The following is a 14,886-nucleotide window of genomic DNA, read 5'->3' on the forward strand; positions in this document are numbered from 1 at the left end:
AGGTTGATCAGTCCCATATTTTTGTCCCTCTCACAGATTAAGTTACGACAATGGACCACAAACGTTTAACAATAGTTACCATGTAGTGAATAAATCTTATAACGGTATAGTTTTTATTTTGTCCACCAGCTCCATCATAATAGATATGCCAAAAAATATGCACGCGACGCGCAGTGCTTGGGTGACAGTCATTGTTTTCACCCAATTACGCGTGGACAAATATCGTTTTCTCCTGACATGGTCAATTTAAAAGGCTTAAAATCTCTGAACATTCATCGTTTTCTACCGATTTGAAGGAATGGTGCGATAGTAATTTGCTAAAATCTTAAGACAACGTTAAATATTTCACCCATTTAGTGACATCCACGGTTTCCTCCCAACCCCCTTCAAATGTGTTTAAGAAGATAAATTGGGAACAACGTAGAATAGGGAACTTGCACTAAAAAATTTTTTTTCATAAAATTGTTAATTTATGTTTAAAAATGTTATATTCAAAATATTACGTCTTAACAATGAACAGTGTACGTACAACATCTGATCAAAGTTCCGCACCTAAAATTTCCGTTTCAAACAACTTCAAAAGCGCGAGCTTGGGTCTGACGTCACAGGCCACATTTATCGTTTTCGCCCGTTTGCTTTGAATGCAGTTTGCCATTGCCAGTTGTGCGTGTCGAATAACTGTGACGTTTGCTCTGTATTTATGTTATTGTATTTAGTGTAGTTTAGTGTATTTAGTGTGTAATATACTTTATCAAAATGGAAAACAAATCTGCGCAATATAAGTACTGTATAGTGCCTGGATGCACCTGGATGCATCAAAAAGTTCTTTTTTTATGAAATTACTTTTGTCGTTTCTTGTGTTGAAAAAAGAAACAAGTAACTTAAAAATAAACAAAACTTAGTAATAAAAGTAAGAGTAACTAAAAAGTATTGGTGCTACTATAGTACGCGGTCTACAGTCATGTTTCTACTATAGCTTGCGGTCTACCGAGGGATGCTGTGTGAGTATACCCTATTCCACGAACATACGTCTGTTTTGAATTACTTCGACAACGAATATTTTACTGTGCAAAATAAGAAGAACGAAAGTAAATTGCAAATTACATTGTTGTTTATTGGAATAATTATTAGCGCCATTTACTTTCGTACTTCTTATGTTGTACAGTAAAATATTCGTTGTCGAAATAATCCAAAACAGGCGTATGTTCGTATGGGCGTATGTTCGCCCATATAAGCTGAGATGATAAAGATATTAACTTGTAAAATTACAATAATGATTCTTCTTATTTATGCATATTATTAACTTTGTAAAGAAGGGTTTTGTTGGCTATCGGTACGTTTGCTAATCACCATAATCTTTTCTCAGAAGGCTTTGAACACAATAATGAAAGGCTCCAGTAGGTATTAATAAACATTACGATCAAATATAATAAACTTCATAAAAATTAATTTCTTTATTATTATGCAAATTACACCGTAATCTTTTCCAGGATATACGAAATCCTTCGATTAGAGTTAGGTAGATGAAACCCACGGAGAAAACCGTTTACTATAATTCGTATAATGGTACCAATTTCAGTTTGAAACTAAGCTGATTGGGGAACTACTTACAATATATAAGATGAACATAAATAATACGTAGGAATTTTCAATTAAAGACGATTAAAATGAACTGTTGTACTTAATCGCTTTCTTTTGAAAACCCCTCGTGAGTAATAATACTTATACGTTATAAACACATTAGTAATTTCTAAAGATTTATAAATTTGACTTTAAAGTAAATAAACTGATTGTAGAACTATGCAAGAATACAAATAATAGCTGGTAATATCCATTTAAATGCGATTAAAATGTAATACACGCGTAATACTTAATCGTAGACGTAGATGACTGTGACCTCTGACGTCAGACCAATAGAAGGACGTTCAACAGCCTCCTAAGATATTTGAATTTTATAGCATTTTCAAAGCGCCGTAATTAGCGTACGGGTTAGAAATATTTGTTTTTTCGCATGCAAGCGTTTTAAGATCATGTTTCCTCATGTTTTTTAATACTATTTTAATATTTAAAAATTGATGCAAGGTCCCTATTAAGATAGATGGCAGATTTTTAAGTCATATAAGATTTACAAATGTAATGAAATAGTTTTGTACACACTTATGACTATAGATAAACAGGGAGAAGTGTACTTTTGAAGTGTGTAATGAAGTGTATAAAATAAAAGCTGAGAGCTTTCGGCTTATAAAGCCATCTTCAGAGCTATGGTCAAAAGTTTAAAATACCACTACGAAGAGAGAGATGGATCCCATGTACGATAAAAAAAAAACTTTTATTTTTTATGCAGTTTTTTTTTATGGAAAAAACCTTGCCTGTCTGTTGAAAACATCAGACCATGTCCCTGTTTATCTACATCTAAGATTTGCCGATGCCATAGTACTCATAAGCAACAATACAGAAGAACTAATACCTCCTACAATACCTTTTATTATAGTGTTATTTCTATGACCAAAAAGTTGGACGGTTTAAAATGAACGGTTGTTGAAATAAATAAGATCAAAGTATTAAGAGCGCATTTTGAAATGTTCTTCAATATCTTTTTTCTTCATGTAACTTGAAAATAATAAGAGATACAGTGATGAAAAACAAAATCAAAATTTTTATTTAAAAAAACTCTACATTTTTGTACCCTATGTTTTTTTGATCTCATCAGTTTCGAGTTACATGGAGAATAAGACGATTTTTAACAAAATTTAAAAATGCGCTCTATAATTTTTTAATCTTATTTTTTTCAAAAACCGTTCCTTTTAAATCCGTTCTACTTTTTAAGCATAGAAACAACACTATAATAAAAGATATTGTAGAAGGAAAACGATGCATTTAAATGGTGGATGAGGGGTTAAATAAACTTCTCATTTTTTAATAGTAAAATTTAATAAAAAAATTTTGTGCTGGTAAAAGTTATATTAGTTTAAAAAGCCCCTATAGGGCTACAAACATATAAAAAGGTTTTCGCTCTGTAACAAGAATATCATGAGTGTTACAAGCACATAGTGAGCCACCCAAAAATACAGGTTGAAAACTTTAACAAATAGACTAAAAGTCTTATATAAATATAAACATCCTAAAATCCAAAGGATGGATAAAATTCCTATGGATGCGGCTTTAGGGCAACATATGACTCCCACAGGTGGTAAGTGGGTCAATTAATTAGGTCATTGTGTTATAAGAGCTGACAGGCCACTAATAGCAGATGAGATTTCAAAGCGAATTTCAGATTTGATTTATTTCAAAATAATATTCAATTTCTAAATAATATTCAATCACGAATAACTCACAAAATATTGAGTTTTCAAAAAAAATAAAGATCAGTTTTGGCTTAGAATTAGGTTCCCTAGCCACTTCCATGTTTATTTTGGACAAAAAGTTTTCCACCCACTTGAAGGGGTGGGAACCGCCCCCAAAATAAAAGCACCGTAGTATATAGGGTGGACTTTATTTATTGAGCTATTTCCTACTTACTGTGAAAATATCGAGTGAATCGATGTAGTAGGATTGAATTCGGAGCCAAATATCCTCATTGACTGCCCTACTAGAGACGAGTCATAAGAGACCTGTAAGGCCGCGTGGAAGGTTAGTTAAGTGCACACTCATATTAAACCTTACACTAACCTATCACTAACCTAACCCTTTAAAGTCTCCTATAAATAATATATATTATATAATACTTACCAACTGGTTGGTAGGTTGCACAACAATCTCTATCCTTAATGTGACAGTGGATTACCTAAAATAATATAATATTTAGTATGCAAATTATTATCATGTTACTATGGTCGAAGTCAAGCAATAAGGCTCGCACGAAATTTTCCCCTTGTTGCCATATTTTAATTTTGAAAAAATATATAAGGAATAATTAGATTTTCTTGACATGCCATACATATTACAGCGAGCATTTCTTTGGTTAGAAGTAGTGACGAGTATATATGACGTCATTATTATATTTGATGAGATGGTACATGATAAATAAAGTCCAGATTATAAGCATTTTGCTTTTTTTTGCTTTTTTTGCTTATAATTAGGATTTTTAGTAAAAATGCTTATCTTAAAGATAATATGTTGCTTATTTTTTTTATTTTATTTCTTATGATAAACTATAATAAAATTTCATGTTACTTCCTGTTTTAAGCAAAATTCTATGAAGTATACAGAGCTATAAGACTAATAATTCAATAAACCATAAGAATTTTAATCCCTTTTAGGAGATAAACGGGAAAACCCATCGTTATACCTGGCATGTAATAAACTAATAATTGTCTACAGAGAGCCCAAATTTATTATAGTGTTGTGAAATAGTACCGGTACATTTGTGGGGTCTGCTCCCGGGAAAACTTTATAAATTTAGCCTAAATAAGGGCGTTTTAAAGCTATCTGGAAGCAACGAAAAAATTCAGGAATTTGTCTATAATTTGCTGTTTTTTTTTTTATTTTTTTGTCGCAAGATGTACCGGTACGCCGTACCGGCGCATTCAGTCACAAAAACAGCACTGCATATAGGTATGTTTTTATTTTACAACAGCGCTTTCCTGATAAACTTGACGGTAGATAAAAAACTAATATACGAGGAAAAATTTGTTGAATTTGTTTGCCGTCAAGTTTGTACCGGTGGGTTATGATGTCATTAAATCTATGGCATGCATGCCTAATATGTTTGACATGCTTGACTTTTAGTTTATATCATTATACGTAAATGCGGATAAGAAGGTATATAAGGTACTTCTCAGGTTATGTTGATGGCGTCTTCTTCTTCTTGCAGTACCGTCTCCCATCGGAGGTTGGCTACCATCACAGCAATTTTAACTTTGTTGGCTGCAGCTCTGAACAATTGTATTGAACTGCACCCGTACCACTCCCTTAAATTTCGCAACCAGGAAATCATTCTCCGTCCCACATTTCTCTTTCTCGAAATTTTTCCTTGCATTATGAGCATTAGCAGGGAGTACCTTTTCCCTCTCATTATGTGGGCTAGATATTCCAGTTTTCTCGTTTGTATTGTTTTTATGACTTCGCATTTCTTCCCCGTCTTCAGCATTCTTCCTCTTCCATCATTGATGGCGTCATAACCAGCAAAATTGCATACCTTGGACAAAAAATGCGGGGACAACAGTATTATATTCTTCGATTGATTATGATGGATAAAATCGAAGGACATGGGAAGTTCGAAGAAAACAAGCCTCGTGGTTAAATAATATCAGAAAATGGATCGGGATGCGGACAACAGAACAGCTGTTCAGAGTAACTCAAGAAATAGAAAGACATGCTATGTTAATCGCCAACGTGAGCGTGAATCGCCAACGTGAAGGACTTGATAAGGCACGTTAAGAAAAGGCATATTCGTTATGTATGCTAAGGGCACATAGAAGTTATAAAATGAAAAGTCAAAATCCATGAACAAAAAAAGGGAGAGTTAGTTCATAGCTCGACTTTGAATTTGATATTTAATTTTTTAATATTACAGATTTTAAAAAAGTTATCAGTTTGGTCCCTAAGTAGGCATTATAGGTTTTTTTTTTAATTGAAAAAATGTATAAAACATTGTAAATTTTTGAAGATATTTTTAGCACTGCCTACTAGGCCCAACTTTAGACGCAATATTAAGGTTGCGGTCCATTTTTTACAATAGTTTTTACATTTATTGAAAATTAAGGATTCATAGGAAGCATATTAGCTGGTATATTAGGAAGTATATCAAATGTTTTATTCTCACAAAACCGGGGAACAAAACAACTTACCGAATGGCTCACATGAGGGACAACAAGCATTATCTTTGAGCTTCAATATAGATCCAGGAGGGCAGAGTGGTACATCGCATTGTATACCTTCACATTTTGGGTTACCTAAAACAAAAATATTTATACAGGCTATCTCAAAAGTAGGGGACGGTCGAATATTTCGCAAAATTAACATCAGATCGAAAAACTGAAAAATACGTGTTCAATATTTTTCCAAAATCTATCCAGTGATACCAAACCCGTGGGGGGATAAGTTTAAAATCTTAAATGCGAATCTCCATTTTTTACTGCAGATTTGGATTTCTTACGTAAAAAAAGTAACCTTTATTCGATACATTTTTTCGAGTTGTGGATAGATGGCGCTATAATCTGAAAAAATAATTGATCCTGATACACTTAGGGCCGGTTGTTCGAACGATAATCAACAATGATCACTATCAAATATTTAATTACTGTCACAACTGTCAATGTCAACTTTGTTTGGGTTGTTTGTTTGTTAATAACAATTATTAAATTAATTGATTAACTAATTTCATAATTGTAATCAATAATTATGTTTTCAGCAACCAATTCAAAGTTGATATTGACAGTTGTGACAGTAATTAAATATTTGATAATGATCATTTTTGATTAGCGTTCGAACAATCGACCCTAAGGGCTCGTTGTTCGAACGCTAATCAAGGAGTTGATTATAATCAAGTCCCCTTAACAACCATCAAATAACAAAATCCGTTGTTCGTACACCAATCAATTGATTGTAATCAATTTTCTAAGCAGGTAATAAAGGAGGTATAAATTAATTTGGTAGTAATTAAATATTGATAATGATCAGTTGATTTCATTTTTGATTAGCGTTCGAACAACTGGCCATAAGCATTGATTAATAACTACATAGATACCTCACTCTAAGGTAAAACCGAATTCAGTGTTAAACTACGCCCACTTACACCTCTTTGCCCCTCAAGTCTAAGTACTAACTGGCTGGACGGTGGCGACATTTATTGAAATTTTTCCCAAGATTGAAAAATAAATTTGAGTCGCTTGGCTGGCGTAATAGACAACGATATAAGGGTAGTATTCAGCATTTTAACAAATAATTTTAACGCAATTGTAATCTCTATTTTGGAATTCCGATTTTACTTCAGATAAAACGCTAAAAATTGATTAATAAAAATAGTGAAGAGGTTTCTTAAAAATTATTTAATTATTAATACACTACAAAAAAACAACAAAATAGAAAATACATAATAAAATTAGCAGTGATAATTCACATGTAAATTATTTTTTGCAATTTGTAAAAGAATGATATTTTCAGAACTAATGCGAAATAAACTATTTGAAGTTGATATACAGAATTTCTTTCCAGATCTAACCCATTCACCCCAGGAAAAATATTGCAAAACCTCCGAATTTTAAAGAATCCATTGGATTGGCATGAAATTTGGTATACATACAGGGTGAGTTTTTAGTGCGGGATCGGTCGATAACTCCATTATGGTATAAAATATCGAGAAAAGTTATTTAAAAAAAATGTAGGCAATAATATTCTCCACGCTTGGAAAATATGTCCATTTCTACAGGGTGATCAGTAACTGCGTGGTATATCAAACATATATTTTTTTAAATGGGACACCCTATATATTTTGTGATATTTATATTCCCCTCATAATTCTTGTTCATATAATATGTGGTTTTGCATTACTATACAGAGTATTTAACAAGTTATGACCATTTTTATTTCGAAATCACTATGAGATTAACACCCTGTATATAAAGAAGTAATTCGTAGACAATAATTTGTTTTATGTAATAAGATAAACAATGTACTGTAGTTTTTAAATTAAGTCCAACTCACATCATTGACGAATATTTGTATACAGGGTGAACTACAAAACCAAATTACGATTTTCTCTATTTTTTTAAATGGATCACCCTATATTTTATTTTTCGACATTATTATATTTAATATACTCTTTCATTTTTATATAGCATTCCCTATATCTAAACTGATTACTTTCCGAGATATTTTTAGTTTTCTTCAAATTTCGGGAATACATTCAATTTTTATAGTAGAAATCAGTTAGTATTGAGTGATAATTAAACAAAATTATTTTTATTAGATAAATAACTAACACAAAATATAAACCACAGCAATATGCAGTGAATATACCAATAAATGAAATAATATGCAGTGAATATACCAATAAATGAAATAAATAACTTACATGAAACATAAATCAAAACAGTATACAACTGATGTAACAGTTTTTAGATTGGTATATCAACAGCATTCTAAGCCAAGAATTTTTTAGTAGAACATTCATTTTTATAAGCACTTTTAAACTACAAAACAAAATTACGATTTTCTCAATTTTTTTTTAATGGATCACCCTATATTTAATTTTTTTTGAAATATTGTATTTATGATACTCTTTCATTTTTATATAGCATCTCATATACCTAAACTTATTAGTTTCTGAGATATTTTAGTTTTCTTCATTTGCCGGGAATACATTCAATTCTTATAAAATATAAATAACTTAACAAATAAGTATTATGTAATAATATAACAAATATTTTCATTCAATAAATAACTAACAAAAAAATAATAAACCATAACAAAATTTAATGAATGTACCAATTAATGTGATGTTAAGGATATAAGTTGAAAATTGTATAAATGTTGAAAATGACCACTTTCAACGTCTATGCAATTTTGTAACCGATATTCAAATCACCGAGCCACATTTTTAACATTTTTGTAAGTCAATATTATTAAAAGCTTCTTTTATTATATTTTTCATATCATCAAGCGTTGTTGGATGCACCCGTGTTGAGCTGGCCCCCCCCCCCCCCACTTGCAAAAATTAAAAAACAAATAGCCCTGATTTATGAGCTATTTATGAGCTCTCATATTCCGCAAACTAAAAATTTTGAGCTCGTTCCACTGAGCAGGAATTTAATACCCTAGTGGGGGGGGCTGAGTCAGCCCCCCCCCCACTACTTAAAAATAGGAATATTGAATCGGTTTTTGCGGCAGAATTACGAGCTATTTATGAGCTCTTGAGATTATATAGTTTCGATTTTTGAGCTCATCCCCTTCACCCCCAAACAACCCTTTAATTGATTTAACTTAAGAGAAAGATGCTGAGAAAACTTAAAATATATCGTATTGCGGATATAATTCCTATAGCTTATGTACTCTAAGAATAAACTATTAAATCGAGGGCATTTCGATTATTGAGCTACAACCCCTTCGCAAGAAAACCACCCTATCTTCCCGGCTTAAGAGAAAGTTGTACTTAAAATGCGTTATACTAATTATTTGGCGACTACATATTATTTAATAATTTATAAGCTACCAAATTACGCGCATTTAGATCAGTAAATTGCAATTTATTTTGTATAGTGCAGTCATTGAAGGTAAAAATCAACGATTACCTTCAATTTCGGTGAACCTTCATCGATTTTCACGAAAATTGGTCAGTGGTTAGAGGATACGTCAAGAAACAAAGGTGACATGGTACCACCTTGCGCCTTTACCCTGAGGGTGGATACCGCCCCTTCTCCGGGGTGAAAATTATTTTATAAAAAATAACTGCACAAATCAATAAAAGAACAAATTAAAAGCAAAATTTATTATATAAAGTTAATAAAATAAGTCAATACTTTTTAAGTTATTAAAGATCAAAGATTTTAATTATTTGTGAAAAAAATGCATGTTTTGAAGAGGTTTTTTGTAAATCACTGAAAAACTGTAAGTTTTTACAAAAAAGTTAACAGTAGTTTAATTCGTATAGCTTATATTCTAAGAATAATCTCTAAAATCACGCGCCTTTCGATTATTGAACTACAACCCCTTCGCAAGAAAACCATCCCATATTCCCGGCTTAAGAGAGGGTTGTACTTAAAATAATTTAAATTAATTATTTGTCGACTATATATTGTTTAATAATTTATGAGCTCGCAAAATATACGCATCTCAATTATTGAATTGCCATTTTCTTTCTATAGTGCAGTCACTGAAGGTAAAAATCAACTATGACCTTCGATTTCGGTAAATCTCCATTCATTTTAAAGAAAATTGGTGAGCGGATTTTGAATCAAAATTTTTGATACTATCAACTTTTTCTGGATCTTATTTTTGATGGGTATTTCTAAGTACTTTGACAAGTATTTAGTACCTAAGTGTTATAAATTGCATCTTTTTCCCGTTATTTAAGCTTGAACCCTTAGATTTGAACAGTCGCGGAAAAAAATATACATTTAATTACCAATAACTTACTTTAAATTAACATTAAAGGTTTTTCAAGTAAGCAATTTATTATATTTTTTATTAGCTTCAATTTTAGTGATGAAAACTTTTTTGTAAAAACTAACAGTTTTTGAGTCATTTATGAAAAATCGCTCTAAAGCATGCATTTTCTTTCCAAAAATTAAAATATTTGATCTTAAATAACTCAAAAAGTATTGATTTATTTTAATCACATTATGTAAGAAATTTTGCTTACAATTTGTCCCTCTCTCGATTTGTGGGGTTATTTTTAATAAAGTAATTTTCACTCCCGAGAAGGGGTGACATATACCCCAGGCTAAAACCCCAAGTTGTTATTGTCAATTCGTGAAAATAAATGGAGATTTACCGAAATCGAAGGTAATAGTTGATTTTTACCTTCAGTGACTGCACTATAGAAAGAAAATGGCAATTCAATAATTGAGATGCGTATATTTTGCAAGCTAATAAATTATTAAACGATATGTAGTCGCCAAATAATCAATTTAAATTATTTTAAGAACAACTCTCTCTTAAGCCGGGAAAATGGGGTCGTTTTCTTGCGAAGGGGTTGTAGCTATATAATCGAAAGGTGCGTGATTTAAGGGTTTATTCTTAGAATATAAGCTATACGAATTAAACTACTATTAACTTTTTTGTAAAAATTTACAATTTTTCAGTGATTTACAAAAAACCTCTTCAAAACATGCATTTTTTTCACAAATAATTAAAATCTTTGATCTTTCATAACTTAAAAAGTATTGACTTATTTTATTAACTTTATATAATAAATTTTGCTTTTAATTTGTTCTTTTATTGATTTGTGCAGTTATTTTTTATAAAATAATTTTCACCCCGGAGAAGGGGCGGTATCCACCCTCAGGGTATAGGCGCAAGGTGGTACCATGTCACCTTTGTTTCTTGACGTATCCTCTAACCACTGACCAATTTTCGTGAAAATCGATGAAGGTTCACCGAACTTGAAGGTAATCGTTGATTTTACCTTCAGTGACTGCACTATACAAAATAAATTGCAATTTACTGATCTAAATGCGCGTAATTTGGAAGCTTATAAATTATTAAATGATATGTAGTCGCCAAATAATTAGTTTAACGCATTTTAAGTACAACTTTCTCTTAAGCCGGGAAGATAGGGTGGTTTTCTTGCGAAGGGGTTGTAGCTCAATAATCGAAATGCCCTTGATTTAATAGTTTATTCTTAGAGTATATAAGCTATAGGAATTATATCCGCAATACGATATATTTTAAGTTTTCTCAGCATCTTTCTCTTAAGTTAAATCAATTAAAGGGTTGTTTGGGGGTGAAGGGGATGAGCTCAAAAATCGAAACTATATAATTTCAAGAGCTCATAAATAGCTCGTAATTCTGCCGCAAAAACCGATTCAATATTCCTATTTTGAAGTAGTGGGGGGGGCTGACTCAGCCCCCCCCACTAGGGTATTAAATTCCTGCTCAGTGGAACGAGCTCAAAATTTTTAGTTTGCGGAATATGAGAGCTCATAAATAGCTCATAAATCAGGGCTATTTGTTTTTTAATTTTTGCAAGTGGGGGGGGGCCAGCTCAACACGGGTGTTGGATGCTTCTGATATACAAGGTTTTTTATATAGCCCCACTTGAAAAAAATCAATTTTGGAAGAACTGGAGCACCGTCGTATAAAAACCTCAACCGTCAAAAAATGTGGACCAATCACATAATCTCTAACAATATCACCTTAAACATTTATAGATCACCTAGTTTGAATGTTAACAAAGTAGGGATTTCTTGATGCATATTAATGAATATGAAAATTATATTATTAGATAATAACTGCGGGTAACAATCTGCAATTAGGAATGTGTTACTAAAAACTTCTTGGCTTAGAATGCTGTTGATATAATAATCTAAAAACTATTAAATTAGTTGTATATTGTTTTGATTTATGTTTTGTGTGAGTTGTTTATTAAATAAAAATAATCTCGTAATTTTATTATAAACAAGATACCTATATTTTTTTGTAGGAATTGTATGATCCTTGTATATTAGGGAAATATGATAATTCCTTAATATCACATTTATTGATACATTCATTGCATATTGCTATGGTTTATATTTTGTGTTAGTTATTTATTGAATAAAAATAATTTTGTTTAATTATCATTCAACATTAACTTATTTCTACTAGAAAAATTGAATGTATTCCCGAAAGTTGAAGAAAACTAAAAATATCTCCGAAAGTAATAAGTTTAGATATAGGGATTGCTATATAAAAATGAAAGAGTATAATAAGTACAATATTTTTGAAAAATAAAATATAGGGTGATCTATTTAAAAAAATAGAGAAAATCGTAATTTGGTTTTGTAGTTCACCCTGTATACAAACATTCGTCAATGATTTCAATTGGACTTAATTTAAAAACTACAGTATATTGTTTATCTTACTACATAAAACAAATTATTGTCTATGAATTACTTCTTTATATACAGGGTGTTAATCTCATAGGGATTTCGAGATAAAAATGGTCATAACTTGTTAAATACTCTGTATAGTAATGCAAAACCCAAATTATATGAACAAGAATTATGAGGGGAATATAAATATAAAAAAATATATAGGGTGTCCCATTTAAAAAATTATATGTTTGATATACCACGCTGTTATTGATCACCCTGTAGAAATGGACATATTTTCCAAGCGTGGAGAATATCATTGCCTACATTTTTTCTAAATAACTTTTTTCGATATTCTATACCGTAATGGAATTATCGACCGATCCCGCACTAAAAACTCACCCTGTATATCTTAATAAAATGACAGGGAATTTCCAACATATAAATAGTTGAGGGCCATCTGCCTAGGAACAATGGGTAAAAGCTGATAAACGGACAGGATTAGAAAGTTTAAAACATCACTAATTAGATCAAATTTCAAAACAAAGTAAATAAGTATATTTGAATGTTAATTCTTTTCAAACTAAGATAGTAAAATTAAAATTTTAGGAAAAAAAGATATTTATTATTTCTTGTTCTCAAGAAGTACTTTCATTATTGACAATATCGAAACATTTTATTATTAAAAGTCGAGAACAATTAAAAACCACGTTCATGTTTATATGAAAGTACTTTAAAAATGAAGGTATAGTACTCTTGAGAAGAATTAATATTTTTTAACAAACTTGGTATACGACTCATAATATTTGACATCTGATTCTTTCATTTTGAGTTTTAGGACGTGCAAGTTTTTATCAATAATACACTTTTCCCTAAACTGAATAAAAAAGTTTCCATATGATTCCAAGGTTTTAAGACATACTGATATTGTTTTCCTGATATTATAAAATACTTGTTAATATCTACTGTATATATAAACTAAAGCTAATAGTGTAGTTTAACATTCAGTTGAGTCCACGATTATTTACCCGTGCGTCATTAATACCTGACGAGATAAAACACATACTTTTGATCTAGCATCATTCTCTTCCACGCATGAAACTAAAGACAAACCAGCTACCGCCTGTTATTAAGTAAAAACACATGTTTTTTATGAACGCACTAGACTAACTCTATTGCGCACAATAGAGAAAAAATTTTCTAGAGGATTTTGGTTCAGAAAAGATGTTAAAAGATATGACACATTATATTATTTATGAAGTTCCTCCCACAAACATAAAACTGACAAAATGGTTCAGTAAAAGCCGTGTAGACAGTGAATATTATTTCTCTTTTTTTGATTTTCAAAAACTTTAATTTTTTTAAAATATTCTAAACCTGTTTTTAAGTTTTCAGTTGACTTGCTTAACCCTTAACTACAGACATCCGGTATTTTTTACCGGCGGGCATTCCCAAAATGTGGATTTCGTGGTAACCTCACAACTTACAAGTTCATGTGTCTCTGTACCTCTCGGGCAGTTTGTATAACAATGCTAGTCAAAGCGTGTATTGTGTATTGTCAATATTTTCTTTTCTGGTACACATCAAAAATCTTAACCGGTAAAAATTACCGGATGTCTGTGTTAAGGGAGTATTTTTATATGAGTACTATATTTGTAAATCTGAAATGTTTACATTATTTTTCTGTGTTTTTGGGGAAAAAGTAAAGAAATGGACTGTGGAAGACATCCTGGACCTTCAATGAAGGTTAAATTTGAAGATAAAAATTTTGAAGCCACTTTGCAAAAATGGAATTGCCATTTAATTTTATTACAATTTTACCCCTTGCAGATTTTTTTTCATGGATGTAAAAATTTTCGTGGATGCTATTTTATATTTCCTTTGTGATTCTATGTTACGTTTATTTGTTAAAAAAAAGTTTAAATTTTTGTCCATAGCATTTATGGCCGTTTGTTTCAATAGACCAAAAATGTTACCGATATTCTGGTTTAATAGATTATTCTTCAAAAATCTTGTATTATATTATTAAAATCACTCATTTTACCATTTTTCCCATATCTAGAGACTCCATAAAAACACATAATGCAAAACGTTTTTGTTTTTTATTATAAACTTTATATTTTGACTCTATTTTATAATGACCGGTAAAAAATACCGGGAGTCTGTAGTTACGTGATAATATTGGGATGTCTGTAGTTAAGGGTTAAAGTTGACATTGGCTTTCTGTTTGGATTACTATCACTACAACATTTGCTGTTAAGACCATCAAAAATATTATTTATAATTTTCAAAAATTCGGCAGTAAGAGAAGCCGTTTTGGTGTGTAACTGCCCTACAGACATTGCTGTTGATATTGCTGAGGCAATTGAGTTGGAAAAAATGTGTGCTGCTAATTTTACACGCATTTTTTGAAAATTATTAGGGTTTATATGAA

General features: G+C 30.9%; 1 protein-coding gene across 42 annotated transcripts in view; it reads right to left on the minus strand.

The window, feature by feature from the left end:
• The window catches only part of LOC114330552 (uncharacterized protein DDB_G0274171-like), a 522,367-nt gene that overhangs the window by 16,437 nt on the left and 491,044 nt on the right, over positions 1–14,886 (minus strand). For 3 of the 42 annotated variants that reach the window (XM_050643689.1, XM_050643693.1, XM_050643476.1), the window contains 2 exons: positions 5,790–5,894; positions 3,730–3,784 (listed from right to left, as the gene is read on the minus strand). The exons of 37 other annotated variants lie outside the window; for them this stretch is intronic. In XM_050643689.1, coding sequence (XP_050499646.1) covers positions 3,765–3,784; positions 5,790–5,894 — 125 coding nt within the window. In that variant the 3' untranslated portion in view covers positions 3,730–3,764. The remainder of the gene's footprint in view (positions 1–3,729; positions 3,785–5,789; positions 5,895–14,886) is intronic. 2 more of the 42 variants (XM_050643698.1, XM_050643484.1) reach the window with 1 other exon arrangement.

The sequence above is a fragment of the Diabrotica virgifera genome, chromosome 1 (genome assembly GCF_917563875.1).
Source record: "Diabrotica virgifera virgifera chromosome 1, PGI_DIABVI_V3a".
NCBI lineage: Eukaryota > Metazoa > Arthropoda > Insecta > Coleoptera > Chrysomelidae > Diabrotica > Diabrotica virgifera.